Source organism: Bicyclus anynana, chromosome 24 (genome assembly GCF_947172395.1).
Source record: "Bicyclus anynana chromosome 24, ilBicAnyn1.1, whole genome shotgun sequence".
NCBI classification, from domain to species: domain Eukaryota; kingdom Metazoa; phylum Arthropoda; class Insecta; order Lepidoptera; family Nymphalidae; genus Bicyclus; species Bicyclus anynana.
The window spans coordinates 5277968-5303443 of record NC_069106.1 but is presented as its reverse complement, the minus strand read 5'-3'; the positions used below and the strand labels follow the sequence as shown (position 1 = coordinate 5303443).

General features: G+C 35.7%; 2 protein-coding genes across 2 annotated transcripts in view; both read left to right on the top strand.

Moving 5' to 3' along the window:
* LOC128199462 (uncharacterized) overlaps positions 1–25476 on the top strand; it is a 480879-nt gene that overhangs the window by 438397 nt on the left and 17006 nt on the right. The gene's annotated exons all lie outside the window — the stretch shown is intronic.
* Positions 19478–20915, top strand: LOC112056368 (uncharacterized). The gene is made up of 2 exons (XM_052888887.1): positions 19478–19543; positions 20410–20915. The coding sequence occupies exons 1-2, from the start codon at positions 19478–19480 to the stop codon at positions 20884–20886; spliced, it is 543 nt and encodes a 180-aa protein (XP_052744847.1). The 3' UTR covers positions 20887–20915.

Sequence of the window (25476 nt, the reverse complement as noted above, 5' to 3'; positions counted from 1 at the left end):
CCGCATTGGGCCAGCGTGGTGGACCATTGGCCTAACCCCTCTCATTCTGAGAGGAGATTCGAGCGAGCAGTGAGCTGAAAATGGGTTGATGATGATGAGGTACTAATTTGTTTAATATATTTATATTAGAAAAATATGTATTTATTATGTGACGTTAGCTGTGCCTTATTATATAAAGTAAATTATATAACTAATCATTTATACTCTCATTTATTTATTTTTCCTTTTTTTAATTTTTAACAATGTTATTAATACAAAATATAATACAAAACACTATTAAAAAATTATAAAAACCATCAACCCTCCCGCTGCGGGACATTTGAGTGCCCAAGCAACCGGTGGTCAGGGCTCCAGAGTGAGGAACCTCCTCACAATACGCGCTGTCTCAAGAATCACTGTCTTTTGTATCCGACTCCTAATCCAACAGTCAAGCGAAAGCTTCTTAAGGTGTTGGTCGAAGCTTTTCGCTATAAGACCATTGACTGGAACAAATATGTGAACAATAATAGTTGATTTAATATTCCACATGTACATTATACATTCCAAGTATTTTCTTACATTTTGTTTTGTGGAACAGTAATTAACTAATAGTTATCATTAATTTTGCAGAAGCTCAGCACAGTTTTACAAAATGCTGATTTTGGAAAGAACTTTAATTTAAGGGTAAGTTTGCCGATATTTTCAGCTGAATAAGTTCAAATATTGACGGCCTCCGTAGCGCAGTGGCATCCGCGGTGGATTTACAAGACGGAGGTCCTGGGTTCGATCCCTGGCTGGGCCGATTGAGATTTTCAATTTTAATTGGTCTGGCTGGTGGGAGGCTTTCGCCGTAGCTAGTTACCACCCTACCGGCAAAGACATTCCGTTCTTAGCGTTCCGGTATGATGCCGTGTAGAAACCGAAAGGAGTGTGGATATTCATCCTCCTCCTAACAAGTTAGCCCGCTTCCATCTTAGATTGCATCATGACTTACCATCAGGTGAGATGTAGTTAAGGGCTAACTTGTAAAGAATAAAAAAAAATGATATTTATTATATTCCAGGTACCGCGTCATGTAGTATTACCGACTGAAACTATACCGCATTTTTTGAAATCCATTAAACATAAATATTTAAACGCGAAAAAGAAAGGTAAAAAACAAACATTAGATAAAAGCTTATTACGTCAGTTGAAGAAGAAACTCAGATTGTATTTAAGGAATAAAAAGAAAAACAGAATGAACTAACGAATAAACTTTTGTTTTATTTCATTTGAAAATTGATTTGTACCCACGTCTACGCAATTTCGCTCCATTGTTAACTTGAAGGAATGCTTAACTAAATAATTTAGAAGTTCAAGTTTAGTTTTCTTTTTATTTTAATGGAATAGCGAATATCATCTGCTTATAATAAAATTTCATGTCACCGTTTAGATCTCATCCAGATATTTCATTTGTTATGTCAAACGACACAGTTTGATTTTTTTTTAAATTTCCATGTTACACCCCAGAAGTGACCTTCATAGTAAAAATTTCAAGAGTAACTTTACTCAAAATCAAAAAATCAAAATCAAAAATCATTTATTTCAAGTAGGCTCAGTTTACAAGCACTTTTGACACGTCAGTTGACTATTTGTAAAGATTCTACCACCGGTTCGGAAGGCAGGTTCTGCTGAGAAGATACCGGCAAGAAACTCAACAGTTGCTCTTTTGAAAAAGTCATACAGTATTATAATTTACAATTGATAACAATTACAATTTCTTATAGTTTTATTTCCTGTGTGAAGGTGGAAGCTGACTCCTATACCCTCCTTACTGTAATAGCAGTAAGTCACTGTATCACTACTACATTTTTATACACTATAATGGCCAATTCTCAGACATGCAGGTTCCTCAAGTTTTTTCTCAAGGTGTTTGAGACACGTGATATTTAATTCCTTAAATAGCATATAACTGAAAAGTTGGAGGTGCATGCTCTGGACCGGATTGTAACCTACGCCCTCCGGAATCGGAGGCAGAGGTCATCAATACATTGTAATCTTTGGAGGTCATATCCACTGGGCTATCGCGGCTCTACTATACGTTCTATATTAAACTATTTCTTACTCTCTTATTCAGTGATACTCCATTCATTCAAAATAAAAAACAAGCCATTGTTTAAATAATTATTATTTAATCTTTCATTTTTATATGAACAATAATATCAACTGGTTTTCTATTGATATCGTTTTCTTTTGAATCAGACATCTTTGAGTCTCTGTTCACATCTTTAAGAATAGTTTTAACGAATCTTCTGTCACTCTTGACTTTCCTTTTTTTGTTTTTTCTTTTCTTTTCTTTACGGTAATGTGGCAGGATATTAGCTTTGGCTCGGCGATTTTTGTTTTTTGATACCTCATTGTTTTTCTTATGATGTCGTCTTCTTTTTATAGTATCAAACTCTGCCTTCTCTTGTTCATAACTTTCAGTAGGTTCTCTTAGATGTAGTTGAGCATCCTGTTAACAAAATAAAGAGAAATATAAAGATGTGACTTTTACAATAATAGATTGTTCACTATCTATATTTTACCTTTAGATTTTGAATATGCTGCCTCTCCCAACTTTCCAAAAATGAATTCAGTGGCAATATTTCGTTATGATTGGCTTGTACCTACAATAAATTATAAAATATTAAATAAAATGGTATTATTATAAATAGTAAATTAATTTAAAAATTCTTACTTCGAGATCGAACCCAATTTTAAAGATAACTAGTAAAAAGCTGATTGTTAATTGTACGCATTTCATGTTGATGATATTTGAACTACTTTGAAATTGCGGAAACGAGTACTATAATCGTAAACACTTGATTGTTTGCAAAACACGGTTAACTTTAGTACGTAAATAGTTTACAGTTTCCCTGTAATTTTCTTTTCAACCTTCAGCTAATTAGCTTAGCGATAGTATCAGATATAAACAGAATTAGTAGTATGATATCATCACATCGTATTTTCGATGCATGTATGATGATGATGTATACTTGTAAAATTATTTCCTTTTTAAGAAAACAGGTATTTTCTACTCACAATTTCTTTTTTTTCTTTACAAGTTAGCCCTACAATCTCACCTGATGGTAAGTGATGATGCAATCTAAGATGGAAGCGGGCTAACTTGTTAGGAGGAAGATGAAAATCCACACCCCTTTCTGTTTGAAAAAAAATACATCGTACAACGCTAAATCGCTTGGCGGTACGTCTTTGTCGGTACTTGTTTTAATGCTCATAATTTCCTTAAATCGATAATATTAAAAAAATATATAAATTATAAAAAAAAAACATTGATCGGTGAACACACATTCGTCCGAACATGTAATTTTCTCCTTTTTGATTGTTGGTTAAAATACATTCATTATAATAAATAAAAACAAATATACTAAAGAGCTAAAAAAAATGTTTGGCAGATATATCGACTGCAGATCTATTTGTTCAAAGTTCTTAACCTTATTAATATAAAAAAACTAAAAACGATTGAGTTAAGGCATTTTACGTTTCACTTGAAGTTCATGATAGTTCGGCAGCATTCTTCTCATATATCGGGCAGCATGCATCTAAACAAAACAAAAGAGATCTTGTTAGTAATAGACACCAATATTCTTTTCTGTAATTCAGGATTTTGTATAATTTTACTTACATTATTCTGATTCCCGTAATTTTGGAATTCTTGAAATTTCTTCTTTAAATTATTCAGCCTGTCCTGATAAAATTGTCTCTTTTCTAGATTAAGGAAATCGTCTTCCCATCGTAAAGAAGAGTTTTCATTGCGAAAATAATTCATTTTATCTCTTTTATTATTTGGACTACTTCTTAGTCCATGTATATTTGGTATTCCTGGCATTTCATCATTATTATCATAAGCGAATGATTCGATTTTAGAATTAGGGACCAAGTTTACTTTTACAGAGTTTTCATTAAGTTCCTTAAAGCAACGACTTTCCGATGTATGATCATTGTTATGATTTTCATCAAAAACTTTATCGTTTATAATATTGATCTGTTCGTGTTCGTTACCAGGAGTACCCGTTAAACTTGCATTTTTAATTGCATCATTTATTCTATTTTCATTGTCTCTGGGTGAATAGGCTTTCTCTATAAAAACGTTATATATTTTTCGAATTTTGTGATCTAAAACATTTTTTCTTTCGCAAGCAAGTTGAACATTATTAGCTTCTTTTTCTAACTCATCTAACAATGTTATTAGCGTACTTTTTGCATTATGTTTTTGAAAATGTGAATTAATATTTGGATTTAATCGCGTAACACTATCTGATATTTCCATTCGATTTGCAGTTTTTGGGAAATTTTCTATCATTAGATTATTGAATTCATTTCTTTTATTGACAATCTTAGACAGTGAAATCGTAGTGATATTTTTGATATCATCTATTCTTTGGGGTTCCGTAATATTTATTCTTCGTCTTACATGAGAATTCCTTGCCACGAGATTACGTTCATCTGAAAAATCTCTTCTCGTTTCATTTTTCTCAAGCAATTTATTTTCATTTCTTTCATTTTTCAGTTTTCTTGAAGGTAATTCAAATACCGATGATTTTAAGAATATACTCCCTCTTAAGTCGTGTCTCTAAAATAAATAACACTGTTACTGGATACAGCCTAAATTAGTACGATACCCAGTGAATAATCTAATTCTAATTCTAATGTATTAATTAATTCTGTATTAGACCTAAAAGTAATCTATTGGTGGAGGGTAATGTAAAGATTTCTCAAATTGGAATAAAAAGGTTCTTCCACGAAATAAAATGGTCGATTTTGACGTTTTGTACGATCACAACGTTCAAGAAATCAAAATTTAAAAGATCTAGGGTAAATTCTAGAGTACAAAATTTACCCACCCTTAAATAACTTGTCATAAATAATCTTATTTTATACTAGTGGACTTCCCGCAGTTTTGACCGTGTGGTTCCCATTCCTATGGGAACACGGGGATGACATACATCCTATGTTATTTGCTAGTAATGTAGCTTTACATTGGTGAAAAAATCTTTAAATCGATATAGTGGTTAAGGCATTGAACTTAACAAATCACATTCATAATTTACAAGATTATTTTAGGCCAGATTTCTTATTTTAAACAAATACTCACCCTTGAATTCGTATCATCAAAGTGTTTCAGATCTACTTCATCTGTAGTTTTTGGGTTACTGTTAACTTTTCTGAAAATAAAGGTTACTTCCAATAATCATTAAAATATATCTATCTAATAATCTCAAGCTTGGCCCTGAAGTAGGCCGTTTAAATAAGAAAGAAAGATTTTTTTTATTTGGACACACACATACATACACACACACAACACACACACCCATAATACAGAAGACAATAAAAAAAAGAAAAAATATTTAAATTAAGGAAAACTAATAATTTAAAAAGATATCTAAAAACAAATGTGTGTGGTTCCAAAATGGTCACCACTCAGCATGTGATGGATGCACCAGCGCAGCGCTGGTCTTCCGTGGAGCCATGTGGTAACGCGGGCGGAAACAGTAAGAAGAAGTGTTAAATCATAATTAATAATAAGAACATAATTAATAATTGTTTATTAATTAATGTATTAAATAAATAAATTTTTAGTAAAGTTTTAAGTGCGAAATATAATATAGAGAAGAAAATAATCCGTAGAAATAGGAACAATAGCAAAAGGCCTTATCAATTTAAACTTGGTAAGTAAGTTATAACATATTATTTTACCTGAATTCTTCGTTGGGTTGGGGAAACGGCTTATTTTCGAAGGTGAATATTGGCAACACAACAACAGCGGGCTTACATTCTTTACTCTTGCAAGAAAATGCTGATGAAAAATAAAAAAAATGACTTTCGAATATTTTTGACAACTAAAGCCGGATTTATATTTGTCTGACATATGGTATCGTACATTTTGTATACCTCTTTTTACTTCTAATATCATTGGCTACAGGCTTAGACCATTAAAAATAATGGACCTGTTTCGCACCCAAATTCACCAACAAAAAAGTCTGGCATTTTTTGAGGGGGACGAGGTAAACTCACACATCGAAAACATTTATCACCATTATGTATATTCTGTGTCCATACACTACACACAACTATATAATTGACTCGCAATACACACACGCGTAATTTTTACACAGACTAACCAACACATCGCTTAGACTATATATATTTATATATAGAATGTTCGATTACTTGATTGATTTTTTGCTGTTCCGTCAAAAGAATCGATTCTTTTTAGAAATCGTTTTTATTACAAATTTGATAAAATTGTGTTAGAAATACTTACAAATGGAACGTTACTCCATCGTTACTAAAGTATTTGGCCGTTTTTATGCCATTTAACTACACAAATTGGCATTTTTAGAGAGCTATTTACACGACGATAACGATTACAACAATGAAACATCGATTCTAATGCAACAGTTTTTATAAACGCGTTAGATCATAGATTTTTGATCTTTGACAGAGGGGTAATGGTTTACGAGGCAGGTCCTTTCTTTTTAATGGTCTAAAGCTACAGGCATATGTGTTAATCGGATGGTGGTTGGCTAACATAAGACAATCTTACGCATTTTCCTGCCGCTTTCATAACATAAGCAATATTCGTCCTCATCATATCCGAGAGGGCAACCGCATTTTATTGTGTACCCCGGCTCAGAGGGGGGTTCGGTGTTGTATACTCTGTTTATCCCAGGCGTTGCAAGCATACGGGACGATAGATTGCAAACAACACGGACAACCTGAAAGAGTACATAATAATCTATACTAATATTATAAACTTAATAACTGTGGTCCTCATACAAAGAGTCAAAGTCACTCAGCGAGCGATGGAGCGAGCTATGCTAGGAGTTTCTCTGCGTGATCCATCCAGAAATTAGGAGATCTACACCAGAACCAGAAATTAGGAGATCCGCAGCAGAATCAAAGTCAGCTCAGTAGCTCAGCGAGTCGCGAAGCTGAAGTGGAAATGAGCGGGGCACATGGGCTAAAATGGCAATATTTAATGAAGGTGTAGATTTCACCGCCTTCATACTGATCAGCAGGTAGACAAAACATAGTAAGTACTATTATGATGTTATTTTTCGCTTTTTAGTTTAGTGGATACGTTTTTAGGTTTTTAAGTCGGTTGTATTTTTTTTGTTATTAGAACATTATCTGTTTGTTTATTAGATGATGTATGATGAAATTTAAAAGACAGTGATGTCTAACGACCGTATTTAATAACCTACCCAAGGTTACAGATAGATAGCTATCCTCAATTATCAGTAACAGCCAACCTACCTTTACATAGTCAATCTATCTGTCAGTAGGTTATTATAAAAGCAGATAAGAACAGAAAGATACATTTTCTTATCTTTTGTAAAATGGCGGATAGATAGGTTATTGAAAACGGCCGTTAATAAGTAAGCAGTACGTTACGTTATGTGTCAAACTGGTTTTGTATTTCATTGTTCTGTCGTATGAATATTCTTTGAAGAGAGATACACCGCATCCAACGTGCGTGACACGGCCATGCACTGTCATCAAAAATATATTGTTACCTAAATGTTTTGGCCTGAAATTATAAACTTTATACAGTACAGTTAACGGAACATACAATAGGACTGAACGAATTTTGATGAATCTACTGTAAGAACTGGAAATAATAGCAGTAAAATCAGCTGTTAAAAAAACCTAGACATATCCAAGCGGTCAAATTTATAACACCTTTCTTTTGGTGGGGGATAATCTAGTAAACTAGATTATTGTAAGATCTATTATCTAACTTTACCCCTAACTCTTTAACCACAATGTAAAATTGGTACCAAAACTATTGTTGTAACATAAACTAAAGGTCGGATACAGGAGGCTTGAGACGGCGCGTATTGTGAAGAGATTCCTCATTCTGGAGCCCTGACCACCGGTATCTTGGATACTTAACTGTCCCTTAGCGGGGGTTTGAATTTATAATTATAAATTTTTTATAGAGTTTTGTATTATTATCATTGTCAAAAAATAAAAAAGGATAAGAAGAAGAAATTAGAGAAGAATAAACGAGAGAAAATCTGAAAATAATGTTGTTTGTTAAGAATAGGTTTCGAAGCTATTTAGAAAACTCCTTCACTAATGGAAAAGCTACATTAACGGCGAGTAAATTACGTTATGTGTATAAAAGGAAATGGGTGTAGATTTGTGAGATTATAGTCAAGGAGTAACTTGTAAATAATAAAAAAAATAACGTTAACTAACCAAACATCACTGGACTCTGTAATGTCGTCAGGATGGACGTACTCTTTGGTTCTGTACCACGATCTCAACAGAGAGTGGATGCCGTATTTCACCTTCTCAATACTGAGGCCTGTGTAGTTGAATAGGCCTTTGGCGTTGATCGGCAACCAGTCCTCATTGAAGCGAGTTATACCAGCCAGTTGAGCTGGATTGGGGAACTTTTCTGAAAGGTTAACAACCCAAATTACTTGGCTCACTCACTCTTCTTCAAAATCAAAATCAAAATCAAAAATAGTTTATTTCAAGTAGGCTCAGTTTACAAGCACCTTTGACACGTTAGTTCACAGTACATTTGTAAAGATTCTACCACCGGTTCGGAAGGCAGGTTTTGCTGAAAACAAACTGGCAAGAAACTTAGCAGTTGCTCTTTTTAAAAAATCACACAGTATTATAATTTACAACTGATGATAACATTACAATTTTTATAGTTTTACTTTATGTGTGGAGGTGGAAGAAATGCTTACTACTTACTTATACTTCTTAGAATGAAAGGGTTAGGATAATAGTCTACCACTAGCCCTAGTGGCAGATTTCATACATTTCTTTTTTTTTATATATTCTTTACAAGTTAGCCCTTGACTACAATCTCACCTGATGATAAGTGATGATGCAATCTTAGATGAAAGCGGACTAACTTGTTAGGAGGAGGACGAAAATCCACACCCCACACATGTAGAGAATTAAGAAATTTCTCAGGTATGCAGGTTTCCTTAGGATGCTTTTCCTTTCACGTGATATTTAATTTCTTAAAATTTTTAATAAATAAAAGTGACTTCAAAATCACCAAAAAATGTTTCTACTAAACTTAAAAGTGAAAAATAACATCGTGTGTGCTACCTTCTACTCTACTACTACTCTCTACTCTACTAGACTACAATCTCACCTGATGGTAAGTGATGATGCAATCTAAGATGGAAGCGGGCTAACTTGTTAGGAGGAGGATGAAAATCCACACCCCTTTCGGTTTCTACACGACATCGTACCGGAACGCTAAATCGCTTGGCAGTATGTCTTTGCCGGTAGGGTGGTAACTAGCCACGGCGGAAGCCTCCCACCAGCCAGACCTAGACCAATTAAGGAAATCTCAATCGGCCCAGCCGGGGATCGAACCCAGGACCTCCGTCTTGCAAATCCACCGCGCATACCACTGCGCCACGGAGGCTGTCAAGTACCAGCAATTGATCGCACTAGATCCCCGAGGGTACTCTTTCTTGGCCTCGGCCTCGTGTAAGTTAAATGTTAAACTTACTGGTAGCTCGGCACATATCAGATCCTATAATACATGTGTTTGCCCACACTTGGGCCAATGTAGACAGCTCAGGGTCCCACTCCTGGAAATATATAATCTGATGAAATAAAAAAATATATATATTTAATATCGTGTGTCAATGTAACAAAACCTTACATTTTGAAAATCATTTATCGATTTGAAGAACCTGCCAAAGATAGTTGCATATCATCAACATAAATTTTTTTCACTCAACAATCAAACAATCAAGTCAACAAACAAATTTGACGGAAAAGACGAAGGTCCTGGGTTCGATCCCCGGCTAGGCCGATTGAGGTTTTCTTAATTGTTCCAGGTCTGGCTGGTGGGAGACTTCCGCCGTGGCTAGTTACCACCCTACCGACAAAGATGTATCGCCAAGCGATTTAGCGTTCCAGTACGATGTCGCGTAGAAACCGAAAGGGGTGTGGATTTTCATCCTCCTCCTAACAAGTGAGCCCGCTTCCATCTTAGATTGCAACATCACTTACCATCAGGTGAGATTCCAGTCAAGGGCTTGTGAAGAATAAAAAAGTGGGTAATCAAAATCAAAGTTAAGAAAAGTTAAGAAAGGAGCAGGAGACACTTACGAATACAATTTACTTTATTAGAAAGGCAAAACGATCTTACCAATCGGTATAGCCCATAGGCTCTCGGCAAGGTTAGATTTGCCATTCCATATGTCTTGCCTTGAGCTGATCTGCCTCTTATACTAGAAAAGGTGTAGGGCTTTTGAGAATACAATATAATGTTTAAAACTATAAGAAACTTTTAGTTATCTATGACAATGTGGATAAAGCCAATCTCAAAGACCACAAAGAAAGGTAACATAAGCGCTGGAGATAAAATTAATTACTCGTATGTTTTGGGTACTGTTAATTAGTTCTATTTATAAAATCATTTTATCTTATAAATGGAACCGACTTCAAATATATGTATTTCAGGTTTTGATTTTAACACAAAATTTTTAAACCGATTTTTATGAAACTGAAATGGGACCAATCTGGAAATATGCTCTGACGAAGGTTTAAAGGTAACAAACATTCAAATAAAAAATAAAAACATACGCGTCCAATTGAGAACTCCCACAACTTTTTGAAGTTTTGAAAAAATTTTGTCATACAAATGTACAGTAGGTAAAGGAGACGATCATTAGAGAGGCAAAGACGGGTAACGAAATAATTGTATACTATTTATGCACAAGTTTTTTGGTTTTATTTTGCAGCACAGACAGTTAAATAAAAAAATTAATATAACGAAAATTACTGTTGTTATTTTTCGAACTGTCAGAAACATGTTTTGACCTTTTTAGATGTTCTTTCATCCCTTGCATTTTTTTTAAATTAATATTTGTGTTGCCTTTTCTATACTTGATGAATTTAAACCCTTGCCCTCCTAAACTAAGTGGAAACGACAATAGTCCAGTCTAACTAACAGGTTGAGAAATACGACCTAATAAGAGACGAATCAAAATCAAAAATCAAAATCAAAAATCATTTATTTCAAGTAGGCTCAGTTTACAAGCACTTTTGACACGTCAGTTGACTATTTGTAAAGATTCTACCACCGGTTCGGAAGGCAGGTTCTGCTGAGAAGATACTGGCAAGAAACTCAACAGTTGCTCCTTTGAAAAAGTCATACAGTATTACAATTTACATTTGATAACAATTAAATTACAATTTCTTATAGTTTTATTTCCTGTGTGAAGATGGAAGCTGATCCAATGGCCTCCAAGCACCTTTGTCGTTAAGGAACTCATCAATAGTGTAGTAACCTCGACTAATTTCGACGAATTTCATAGCAATCCATGGATTCACAGTGCGGGTGCCGGGTCCATCGCGTGGCAAAGATAAAAACTCCGAGCAAAGTCCAGGACTTGTGGCTAATGGATATAGGGTTAAAGAATTCATCGACAATAGATTTACGCTCCCCTTCTCTGCTTTAGCTTGCTTTAGTTAAGTAGCAGTGGTAGTATTTGTGTAATCATCTCTTTCTACAAACGCTAACGCTTCGAAAATTAAAAAAAAATGTATGGGAATGACATTCACTATCGACAGGTCACGAGATCAAGTTGTCGATAGGATCTGTCACCCCCATATATTTTGTTAGTTTTCGAAGCGTTATCGTTTGTAGAAAGAGTATCGACGTGCAACTTGGCTAAGGCCCCAGATCTGGTGGTAGATTTAGATTTTTTCGATTACATCTTAAATATGGATACTTACACATTGAGAAGATCGAGTATAAGCTCTGCGTAGTCCGGTGCGATATAAACCTCTTGTGCTTCAGCGCACAGAGGTCCGTGGGTTTTGTTCTATAATTAATTAGCAAATATAATAAATTAACAATTTTATAATTAACAAACATTAACATTACATACATATAAATAAAATTGAACTATCTGTCTATGATTTCAAAATAACTGTGTTATATCATAATAATTTATAAGTGCTTAAAGTTATTTACACAATACAAAAACATAATCAAGCTTTTTTAAAGTTTTTGTCTGTCTGTTTGTCCGGGCTAATCTTTGGAAAGGCTAGACGGATTTTAATGGTACTGTCATTGAAAGATAGTATATAAGTAACATAGAAGCTATTTTTTATCCCGAAAAAAAAGAAATGAAGAATTCTTAAATCTTCTTCTTCTGATAGTGCCATCCTCCTACCCTTTCTATTATTTTATCATGTAGATACAAAGAGTTGAACCTGATTGATTTTCAGCTGATGGTCATGTATTTTGCCTTTTTACAGTTAATATTGAATAATCGTAAATAACGAATTTATTTTAAATTCTTTTTTTCTCGAACTTCAAAGTCTTTTCGCAACCAACAAGATTAAAATCTGTAGTGAAGGAAATAGTAGTCTGAGACGGATATGACGTCAGGTGGCGCTACTTGTTTCCGTAGGGAGTTGGGAGTTGGAACAGGGTAGCGATCGGTTGGCGGGAACGACTTGCGATATAAGGCGAGTCGTACGGACAGCTTCAGTAAATTTATGGCGTTCGAGCCGTTCACATTTGTTGTGTAATTCTTTATTACTTGGGATAGGCGGGGAGAGTGACTTGAGTGGAAAAGGGGAGTGTTTGATATCAGTCAAAGGATCCTTTAACCCTACACACATCGTTCACAAGTGCGTGACTACACTCAAGGTCATTCTCTGCCATTTTATTTTGGTTATAGTTTGATTTGTTAATGAAGTTGTCCTGACAAGTGTTGTGAATCATAACCTTTGTTCGATATTAGTTTTCAAACGCAAAGTAAACTCACTGGTATGTAGTGCGTGCATAGTACATGAGTCCCTTCTGGACATACTCCTATGCTTTTGCAATAGTCGGCAGCGTACAAGGCTTGTTGGTACTGCTGGTCAATGACTTGAGAACACTCGACAATCACTAACATAATCGTTAATATTAGTAGGATTACCTGGAATGAAGTTATCACCATTAATTTAAAAACTTGCAAGACCTGTCGTATTGTATGGAATAGCATGTTAGGCAGTGAAAAGGACGGATAATAGTGACTAGAAAACGCAGTGTTGGTCGACCCCCCACCAGTTGGACTGACGACATCAAGCGAGTCAGGATCGTGATGTTTGGAAGTCCCTACAAAAGGCCTAAAGGAACTGTCAACTTTCAAAATTCTACAATATCAATACAAGGCAACCTATTTGCATTATGTTAATAAATATTTTCTATCGTTTATATTTATCCCAATCAAATAACATATGAGGAAATATGAAAAATGCTGTTTTTATTAATTTGATTTGATATTAAATTGGATATGGGGTTTTGGCCTAACCCCTCTCATTCTTAGAAGAAACTCGAGCTCAGCAGTGAGCCTAATATGGGTTGATAATGATTGTGATGATGATATTAGGTTGCTATAAGACCAAAGTTACTAAATAGGCCAGCAAGACTGATGGCTTAACGTGCTCTACAAAGCAGGCAGGTGTAATCTATATAATCACTAACTTCTTAACTCTCGGCTCCTATTGATGATGTATTTTAAGAAAAAACCTCAATATTTCATAGCCCAACTCAGGACTCGAACCTACTTTGGATAATGAGGTCCTGACCTCACGATTAACCAAAGCCGCATAGATTAATTTAAATATATTTTTTGTAGAATAGTAAATAAATTATAACAAAATAAATGATTAACAATTGTGCCAACGAGGCATGTTTTTGTTTTTAAATTATTGATTACCTCGTTATTCATTATTGTTTTGTAATGTCATATGTCATTCATTTTTCTATTCACTTGTGACGTCACCACTTGCTATGTTCACGATATAATTAAGTTAACCCGAATGTAAAATATAAATTGGATCACATAAAAGGATTATTCTTGGATATTTTTAAACACGTCAACTACCTCACACTTGAGAGTAAAACTAGTACTCATTTTGAATAAAAAAAAAACAAAAATAGATGTTTTTTAAAGACAATGGTGCTTACATTCGGTTAAGGAATGTAAAAATAAGAAGTCCGTATGAATGGCTTCGATTTTTATTATTCTTTTCTTTTTCTCGTTTGGCATTTTATACTTTTGCATAGACTATACGGTAAAGTGTTTTTCAGATAGCATGGTGCGGGTGACAGTTCGTTTCGCGAACGCATTTGAAAGTTGGCCGCGTTTATGATTATGGATTTCACAGGACCCATGCTATCTAAAAGGCTTAGAGGCAACGACTCTTTTCGTGACTCCTTCATAAAATTCATTAAATCGTCAATAAACTATATTTTGCATTAATATAAAGTTTTCTTAAATAAACTCGTAAACATTAAATTGCAGCTTGGAGGGTTCCAAACGCGCCCAGTTTAAAAGCTAACAAGACATTTAGCCAGGTAGGTATTTGTTTTATTATATTTTTTGACGACCTCCGTGGCGCAGTGGTATGCGTTTACAAGACGGAGGTCCTGGGTTCAATCCCCGGCAGGGCCGATTGAGGTTTTCTTAATTGGTCCAGGTCTGGCTGGTGGGAGGCTTCGGCTAGTTACCACCCTACCGGCAAAGACGTACCGCCAAGCGATTTAGCGTTCCGGTATGTCGTGTAGAAACCGAAAAGGGGTGTGGATTTTCATCCTCCCCCTAACAAGTTAGACTGCTTCCATCTTAGACTGCATTATCACTTACCATAAGGTGAGATTGTAGTCAAGGGCTAACTTGTAAAGAATAAAAAAAAAATCACAGCATCGCTAACACGTCAAATAAATCATACAAATTTTCACAATTTTCTAGCTTTACTTTTTTTGCTTATTTGCTTATATTGCAAAACTTCAATTAAATTTAATGGTCTTAACGAAATAATAATGTTGAGCTAGACCAACCGAAATAAGTTTGATCTATACTAAGAAGTAAAGTTTGTGGTGTTGCAGGGCGTATCTCTGGATCTACTCGACTAGAACGTTACTATATTTGTGAGTATCGTATTCTTACGGGAACGGGAACTACGCGGGTGAAACAGCGGGGCGTCGGCTAGTATCTTAATAAGAAGGCAGAGAGGAACCAAGGCAGAAAGGAGGAGGAAAGAGGAGGATAACCACAATCACAGAATACATATTTACAAGTACTTAATTCACAAGAGCTGTGAAAGCCCAGTGGATATGCCTCTGCCTCCGATTCCGGAGGGTGTGTGTTCGAATCCGGTCACAACTTTAACTTTTTTAAGTTGTGTGCATTTTAAGAAATTAAATATCCCGTGTCTCAAATTGTAAAGAACTAGCGGACGCCCGCGACTTCGTCCGCGTAAAAATTGATGTAAACTTCTCTACCTCTACCTACCCTGCTCGTAAACCTACCCAACCCTACCCTACCCTACCCCTACCTTACTCCTACCCTACAGCTAACGCTAACTCTACCATCCCTTCACCTTACCCCTACCCTAACCCTACCCGTAACCTATCCATACCCTATCCTACCCTACCCCTACCCTACCCCTACCCTACCCCTACCCTACTCCTACCCTACTCCTACCCTACTCCTAACCTACTCCTAACCTACCCCCTACCATTACCTAGTCCTAACCTACCCCTACCCTACCTCTACCCCTACCCTACCCTTACTCAACCCCTACCTTACCCGTACCCTACCCTACCCTACCCTACCCTATACCTTCCCTACCTTACCCCTACCCTTAGCAAAATCGGTCCAGCCCTATGAGCGTGGTGCGATGACAAAGGGAAATAGAGACTTCTATGCTAAAATTATAATAAGGTAAAGTTTGTGTGGTTGTCGGAGGTAATCTTTGGATCTACTGGACCGATTTGGAAAATTGTTTTACCAATAGAAAGCTATGTTATTTGCGAGTGTCATAGGCTATGTGTGATCCCCATATTCACACGGGAACGGGAACTACGTAAATGAAAGCGCGGGGCGGCATATAGCGGAATTTCGGCGTCTTTTAGAAATTTTGTATTATCTCCGAAACTATTTAAGTAATTAATATACTGTAAAGGGCAAATCTTATCTCCATAATATTCTTGTGATTATTAAAGAATTTATTTTGATAAGGATTTAAATAAAGTAGCATAAATAATGACGCAAACCTAAGTATATAAAATTAATAATTTTTAAAACACAAAAGGTACTATATCTGCTAATATATAGAAGATAGATATATGGTGTCGCGGACTTTTTTGTAAAACTTTTAAAGATACATAAAGCCTCCATACATTAATTTCAATTTTACACAATGGTTAAGGCAGCGCATGCGAATAAGTCTGCTTGAGAGGATTTTCGGTCCGACCTATATGACAAAAACTGTGTTAACTCGGCTAATATATATGATACCAATATAAAATATAGCCTATAGCACTCCCCGATAATATAGCATTCTACTGGTGAAAGAATTTTTGAAATCGGACCAGTAGTTCCGAAGATTACCCCATTTAAAAAATGTGACAAACTTACAAACTTACAAACTTTACCTCTTTATAATATTAGTATAGACTAGTATAGATAAACATCGTGAGAAAACCAGCATAACAGAGACTTTCCTCAATTCTCCGCGTGAGTGAAGTTTGCCTTGTCACCACGCTGGCCCAATTCGCATTGGGCCAGCGTGGTGGACTATTGGCCTACGCCTCTCATTCTGAGAGAGACTCGAGCTCAGCAGCGATCCGAATATGAGTGGGTGATCATGATAATGATGATTATTAATTGATTATGAAACACGGCTAAAACTCACGTGATATTAGGTCGGAGTATGCCCGACTAGTTTCGAACCCTTACGGGGCCCTTAGTCATGAGCTGGTTCTTGCATCGCGGCACGATCCAAATTGGATGTTTGGAGCGTGCAGCTTTAGCCGTGTTTCATAATCAATTAATATGAATAACATCCACGATAGTTTAAATTCTAAAATAAGATAATGATGATTATACGCTATTATTGTTAGCTACGCTAACATCAAAAAGTTCGTCACTCTGTGTTCTGCCTTTTTTAATAACTTATCTCATGCTCGCGTTCGTTCCCCATGTCTGAGCCCAGTTTAAGTTATTCATTATAAATTATTATCATTTCAGTCGGCTCAATAAACCCTCGACTAACTTTCCCAAGCCTTCGAGTGGGATCCCTAGTTCTCGAAATTAAAGGAAAATGCTTGTTGTTTTTACGTAAAATAGACTATTTAAATGTCTGAGCCTTATTTACGTAAATTGACAAGAAATTGCTGCGAGATATTTATTCAGAGGGAATCGTTTTTCAATAACATTAGTTTTAGTTATTTTAGTAGAGGGAGAAATGGCTTGTCGCTGAATCGAGTGGGAGAGAATCGCAGAGTCGAATGCGCATGGCGACGCGTCGCCACACCGTACACACTACTGCATATAGACTGTATATATATATCATCAAATAGCGTGGCGACGCGTCGCCACGGCATGCGTCGCCACGCCAGAAATCGGTTTTACGTGCGGCTATAGATATTTCACATCAAAAATATGTCAAATATATTTTATTATATATTGTGTATATTTTATATTTATACATGTAGTATATATAAATGTACTATTTTTATTATTGTATAATTTTTCTTTTTTTTTTGTTGCACTATCCCGCATTTAATTACATTAATTCCTTTCCAAAGGTTGTCTGGTAGATATTGCTATAAGCAATAAGACCGCCTTTGCACATACTTGTCTACTATGTTTTCTTTTGTTTTCTTTGTTATTGTTTGTGCAATAAAGTATAAATAAATAAAAATAAATAAAACAAATATTCGTTAAATAAAAACAAGGTGCCGATAGTGTGCCTATAATGTAACAAAGCTTCAAACAAATAGTAGCTTAGAACGTTTCTAACAATGCTGTTTTGAGTTGCAAGGTAATAAACTCACCTACGAACAGTTTAGTTTACAAATCTAACGTTTTAAAAGGAAACTTTCCTCATTTTCCTACAAATCTTGCTCGTATTTGTACGTTATGCATCTTTCGTTTCTAGTTCTCTACGTTATTGCATTTTCATCTGCAGTGTCAGAATCTATTAAGGTAAATTATAATTCTAAAAAATCATTATTTTAATGTATTTACTTACCTAACTATCGTGATAGCCCAGTGGATATGACCTCTGTCTCCGATTCCGGAGGGTGTACGTTCGAATCTGGTCCGACTTTTCTAATGTGCATTTTAAGAAATAAACATCACTCGTCTCAAACGGTGAAGGAAAAACATCATGAAGAAAATTGCATACCTGAGAATTTTTTTAATTTTCTACGTATGTGAAATCTGCCAATCCGCATCCGCAATCCCTCTTATTCAGTATCTATACATATAATAAAACTTATCTTTTATATATCTATCCCTCTTTCTTAAAAATTATAACAAATAGCTGACGCCACGCAGTTTCACCCACGTGGTTCCTGTTCCCGTAGGAATACGGGGATAATATATACCCTTAGCCTTCCTCGATAAATGGGCTATCTAACACTGAAAGAATTTTTCAAATCGGACCAGTAGTTCCTGAGGTTAGCGCGTTCAATCAAGCAAACAAACAAACAAACTCTTAAGCTTTATAATATTAGTATAGATATTTATATTTCAGGACACCCCACAAAACAACCCTGCAGAAAAGCGTGTAAAGGGCAATCAAGGTGCTTTGAGTTTAGTTGCGTCTATTAACAATAGCCCGGTAAGTGTCCACGACCGATGTGCAGGGGCCTTGAAAACCGAAACCCCTCTCATCACTATACAGGGTGCTGGTTATTGCGTCTAAGCGATATCGATTTGTAAAAGTAGACACGGGCATTAGTTAGTTATTTCTGCATATCGTCTCCAAAGAGTAAAAAAATCTTTTGTAGGTTTTTACTCTTCTATAACAAGATCCCCAAGACTGTGATGGACCTGCCAATGCATATAAGCAATGTGTTAAAAACATTTGCTTAGTCGAGGTTACTACACCATTGATGAGTTCTTTAATGATAAAGATGCTTGGAGGCCGTTGGATCAGCTTCACACAGAAAGTAAAACTATAAGAAATTGTAATCAATTGTTTATTATAATATTTTTTTTTTAAAGAGCAACTGTTGAGTTTTTCAGCAGAACCTGCCGTCTGAACCGGTGGTAGAATCTTTACAAATAGGCAGCTGACGTATCAAAAGTGCTTCTAAATTGAGCCTACTTTAAATAAATGAATTTTGAATTTTTTGAAAAAAAGAATAAAGAACTATTGTGATACTTTTAACCTTTTGGCTATTCACTTCATTATTCAAGCATTTGCAATTTCGTCTTTCTAACTAACTAATCGAGTTCCCTCTCATTTTGAGAGGAGACTGGATCTCAGCAGTGAGCCAAATATGGGTTGATAAAGATGATGATGAACTACCTAATCTATTGCACTTCTATGGCTGTTAGGAAGGCGGCCTTAGTACAGGAATCGAATTAGAAATCCCATTAATTGAATAACTCTACGCCAGTGTAGTGTGTATGTCTATACACGAGGTTCAAAGCTAATGCGTGAGATAGATGTAGAGATTGATGGGATTAGAGAGAGCGCTGAGCCGGGTGATGAGAACTCAGTCATTAGCTCTATATCTTTTTTATTTAGGTCAAGCCTGTTAATTGTTTAAAAGTAAGGGACTGATTACTTATGTAGTATGTACTATAGATAGGTCTACTCTGATTTTGTACATTGTTTATTAGCGTTTCTTGAGTACAGAACATTTACATTTGTTATTAACGACTAGGTTATATACATATTAGCCCAAGATTGCAGGGCCATAAGACCTTACTTAACTTTTAAATAACCAAATATTGGTATTTATTAGACAAACTAACGGACGCCCGCGTACAACTCGATGTATACATTCAACTACCTCTACCCTGCCCCTACCCTACCCCTTAATTTTTTTAATTTTTTTCTGTCATAAGAACCAACAATAACAAACACATCAATAATGAAAAAAATTGTGAAATCGGTCCAGCCGTTTCCACGCGTGATGGCGTGACCAAGGGACATATGGATTCATTTTTGTATATATAGATTTGTAGTGTTTAGTTTAAAGGTAATGTAGATAGATTACAATCATTCATCAGGTGCTATAGGTACATAAAATCATTAGCTCGCTGTCATCTTAAAAGCCGATTTATAAAAATTCCATTTGTTTTTGGAGGTTAATTTATCTTCTATACGAGTACAATAATATGTATACTATAATATAAATACTATATCCACTATAATATTATAAAGAGGTAAAATTTGAGGTGTTGTAGGATTCTACTAACTGGTTTTCAAAATTCCTTTACTACGTAATTATAGATACGTTTTCGTATCTTCATAATTTCACCGGAACGGGAACACACAGGTTGGCAGGTTTAGTGAGTTTACACAGGTGAACTAGTATCTGTGAATGTTTCAATTTTGTGTATAATATTACTGTTTCAGCCACCTGTAAATAAAACGTATAGAGACAAAGAAGAAAACCCACTACGTATGCCACATAAGTTTTATGAGGAGCCAAAAAAGAAAAATAAAATATTGAAATCACCAAAGAGAACAATTCAGAAGATTATAAAGAACGGTAAAAGTAAAAGCAGAAAGTTCTACGTACATCCGGCAACGCGACAACCTATGAAAACCTCAGTGGCAATGGAAATCGTTGATAACACACTCCGTAGCATAGAAGAATTAGGACCCACAGAAAGAAACTATAAAAAGAAACCAAGAAAAAGTTTAAAAGTCGCAAGATATCCAATGCCATTCCATAAGTTCCAGACAAAAAAAGTTGTAACTCATAAAAGGAATAGAAGAGACGTTGGTAGAGATGATGTGTTTATTATTAAAGATCTGGATGAGGTGGAATTTCTGAGTAAAGACAAAGACTATGATATTGTGAATGCACATGTTAAAAATTATTGGTAGGTTTAGTAAGTTTGTAATAAAGTGTAAGATTAAATATGAAAATATTTTTGTTTATTAAAAAGTAATGTTATTTATTGTTGGGTTATGTAACATGCCTTAGTTCTATAATAGAACGGGTATCCAGGGCTCTGGTGGGATCTTGCCAGGTTTGGCTGGGCGAGGAGAATGGCTTGAGCGAAGAAGGGGAGTGTTAATTAGTTTTAAAGGATATCCTTTACCCTACATCCATCGGTCGCAAGTTCGGGACTTCGCTTTAGGTTAGTCTCTGCCATTCACGGCTCACTGTTGAGCATGAGCCTTGTCTCAGTATGAGAGGGGTTAGACCACCACGATGACCCAATGCGGATCGGCAGACTTCACACACCTAGAGAATTAAGAAAATTCCCAGGTATGCAGGTGTTTTTCCTTCACCGTTTGAGACACGGGAGATTTAATTTCTTAAAATGCTCATAATTGAAAAGTTGGAGATGCATAAGCCCCGGACGGGATTCGAACCCACGCTCTCTGAATCGAAGGCAGAGGTCACATCCACTAGGCCAGGGTTTCTCAAACTTTCGGCTCCACGAACCCCTGTTAAAATTTCCAAGTGACAGCAAACCCCTTACTAACTAATGAACGCCCCTGTAAGAAAAAAATAAATTTGACTGTTGAAGAAAATAAGGTTTTTATTTGAATAAAAGGTAATACATAAAGTACCAAAATAAATGTCTTTGTAATATTAATGTGGTGTGCTTGTTTCTTGTCGTAAATGGATTCAATGTTAGGAGTAATTTTGGACAATTTTAACCTTAATTCTGACTCATTATCTGTGATCAAGCCACCATTACGTAAATCTTGTCGCGAACCCCCTGCCGTTAAATGGCGAACCCCTAGGGGTTCGCGTACCCCCTTTTGAGAAACCCTGCACTAGGCTATCACGGTTCCTATCACTTAGGTATAGCCAATAAATAAAATTTTAATAAAAAAAATACAACCGACTTCAAAACCTAAAAACGTACCCACTAAACTAAAGAGCGAAAAATAACATCATAATATGTTCTACCTGCTGATCAATATGAAGGCGGTGCTAAGCCGGTGATGTATTAATTCAAGCCATGTAAGAATATATTATAGTTTTAGATTTTGCAGACAGTGTTGTTTCATGTGGTCCTGTCAGAAATGGCTTAAGTTAAGACAACACCGGCTAAGCACCGCCTAAATGACAGTCACAACCTATCTATGTGGAAAGTTCTCATTAATACAAATTAATCAAGCCCAAACACAATGTAACTGCTGTAAATCGCCGAGGAGTTCCCTCGTCTGTTTTATGGCTTCATCATCAGATCGATTTTAGACCTTCATGAAATTGTAGTGCTTAAAAGTACTAAATGGAAAAGTTTACGAACACACTAGACACCCATATAATTTTTGAAAGTTTCCCTCAATTCCTCCAGGATTCCATCATCGGATTTTAACATGATGGCAATGGGACCAAATAGGGACTATAACGTTTCAAACAAAAAAAGAATTTTTTAAATGGGTCCAGGCATCTTTGAGTAATCGGTGTACATACATAAAAAAAACACCGACCGAATTGACAACCTCCTCCTTTTTGAAGTCGGTTAAAAATGAAGGTATGTAGCGATGCTAACAGGTATTGTTATAGTACTACTAAGTATTAGTAAAATGAAAGAAATTTCACGCTGCTTGACATTGTAATCAGAATTTATGGAAATCGTGTTAGACAACTACATAATAATATTACAATTTGTCTTGCTTATCGTATATGCAAATCGTATCTAGGTAAATTTATTCACCAATATTAATTAGGGATATTAGTTTAAACGTGATTGAGTTTGTTAACTTAATTATAGTTATCATATTAGCCGACGCCCAGCTGTTTCTCCCGCGTATTTCCCGTTTCCGTGAGTTAACGGGGATAAAATATAGCCTGTGATACTCACAAATAACGTGGATTTGTAGTCTATACTTATAATAAATCTGTAGAGAGGTCAATTCTGTACATGAAATATATTTCCAAAATAACTATGAGGGAGTGATTAGTGATCGATCGTCGTCATCAACCCATATTCGGCTCACTGCTGAGCTCGAGTCTCCTCTCAGAATGAGAGGGGTTAGGCCAATAGTCCACCACGCTGGCCCTGGATTGGCAGACTTCACACACGCAGAGAATTAAGATAATTCTCTAGTATGCAGGTTTCCTCACGATGTTTTCCTTCACCGATTTAGAAACGTGATATTTAATTTCTTAAAATGCACACAACTGAAAAGTTGGAGGTGCATGCCCCGGACCGGATTCGAACCCACACCCTCCGGAATCGGAGGCAGAGGTCATATCCACTGGGCTATCACAGCTCTTATCAGCTCAGTGATCGATACTGATGGCAAAAATGCAATCAGTAAAATTTTTGTCTGTGTTTCTGTCTGTCTGTCTGTCTGTCTGTCTGTCACCATCATAATTGTAACACATAACTCCCGAACGGATGAAGCGATTTCAAATTACTTTATTTTGGATTAAAGGTAATATATGCGCTAATATTTTTAGGCATGTTTGATGAAAATCAGTTGAGACGTATAAAAATTGTGGGGGGTGAAAGTGGGGACGAAAATCCGAATGTCTGCAAATAAACTCGAGTGGGGTCTTAAATGAAAGCGCACTGAAAAAGAATATTGATGACTTGATCGAGATTGTAATTATTAATTTCATGACATTCGGGGGTTTTTCAAGGTTTTCAATTTTATTTTTACATCGCACGCACGCACAGGTTATTTAAATGAAATTTTGTAAGAATATTTAATTAAGAACATTTAAAACAGAATTCTATTTAAGTAACACTTTTCTTTAATTCCAAAATACATACTAATGTTAAGTTAATTATGTGTATTTATATTAATTAACAAAAGACAGGAATACGTGGAATATATTAGAGGAGGTCTTTGTCTGTACAAGACAAGCTGTTTGAAAGGGAGATCGGATGGAAAATTACCATTTTAGCTAGTTGTTTACCCTACTTTTTATTTACTTTGTTAGCAAGTACCTTGTATGTAAAGATAAAAACAGCAATAAAGGCTTAAAAATTTAATTTTTTTATATTAATTAACTAGCTGACCCGCGTGGTTCCCGTAGGAATATGGGAATAATATATGTATAGCCTTCCTCGATAAATGGGCAGTAGTTCCTGAGATTAGCGCGTTCAATCAAACAAACAAACAAACTCTGAAGTTTTATAATATTAATATAGCTATGTATTTTTATTTATTATTAATTACATTATATTTTTATTATTAATTATATATTTTGTCGAGTAAGAGCCGTGATAGCCCAGTGGTTATGACCTCTGCCTCCGATTCTGGAGGGGTTCGAATCCGGTCCGGGGCATGCACCTCCAACTTGACAGTTGTGTCCATTTTAAGAAATTAAATATCACGTGTCTCAATCGGTGAAGGAAAACATCGTGAGGAAACCTGCATACCAGAGAATTATCTTAATTCTCTGCGTGTGTGAATCTGCCAATCCGCATTGGCCCAGCGTGGTGGACTATTGGCCTTACCTCTCTCATTCTGAGAGGAGACTCGAGCTCAGCAGTGAGCCGAATATGGGTTGATGACGACGACGTTTTAAAGTTTCGCAAGACTAATCAAATAAGGACATTTTCAATAGGTGCGTAGGTATGAGAAATTCTACTTAAGACCAAATTTCTAATTTCGTACACCGGTGTCTATTTATGTTTATGGCTGAAACATTTTAATTATAGCCGACGACATATTCTGTTACGTCGTTAATTAATATCCTCTGTACACAGTAATTTGGAGTCTCAAGGACAATGTCTGTGTTTACCTGCACGCGTATTTATCATATCAACTTTCTAACAATTTGAGAGCTTTAATAGCTTCGCCGTTAATGGGCTAGACCAGTGATTCCCAAAGTGGGGTCTATGACAACCCGCAAGGGGTCTACATCAGCGAAAAAAAATTTGGGGGTCCACGATAGTGGATCTTAACACATACACTGATTTTACCTATTTACTTACATCATACTATCTTATATCTTTATTATTAAAGCATCAGGTTCATCCTTCTTATGTTATTTTATTTATAGTTTATTTTATGTTTATTTAATGTTACGTATATTTTACATAACTGATACAAAATTTGATTTTGAGTAGTTTTAATTTAAATTCAATTAATAAATGTATAAATTAACATGTGTTTTTATTTTAAGCATTTAACATTACTTTACTATAGTTAGAAAACAGGAAATCATTATCAAGTAAGTAGGGGGTCTAACCTACACGGAAAAACGTGGCAAGGTGTCTACGACACAAAAAAGTTTGGGGAACTCTGGGCTAGACTGAAATGGAGTCCTTGGGTTCGTTCCTCTACGTTGGACTATTGTCAAACGTTTTTCTTGCTGGGAAATGCATTTAGGCATCCCTCCCGAAGGTTGCGTTAAAAGGACTCCTCAGCATCATCAGGGTATGTGGGACTCACCGGCCAGAGGATCAGAATACCCACTAAAACTCAGCGCAACCGCCGCGTCTTAAATGAAGCAACAACGGATCGAATGAGACATTCTATATTGCTGCTTCG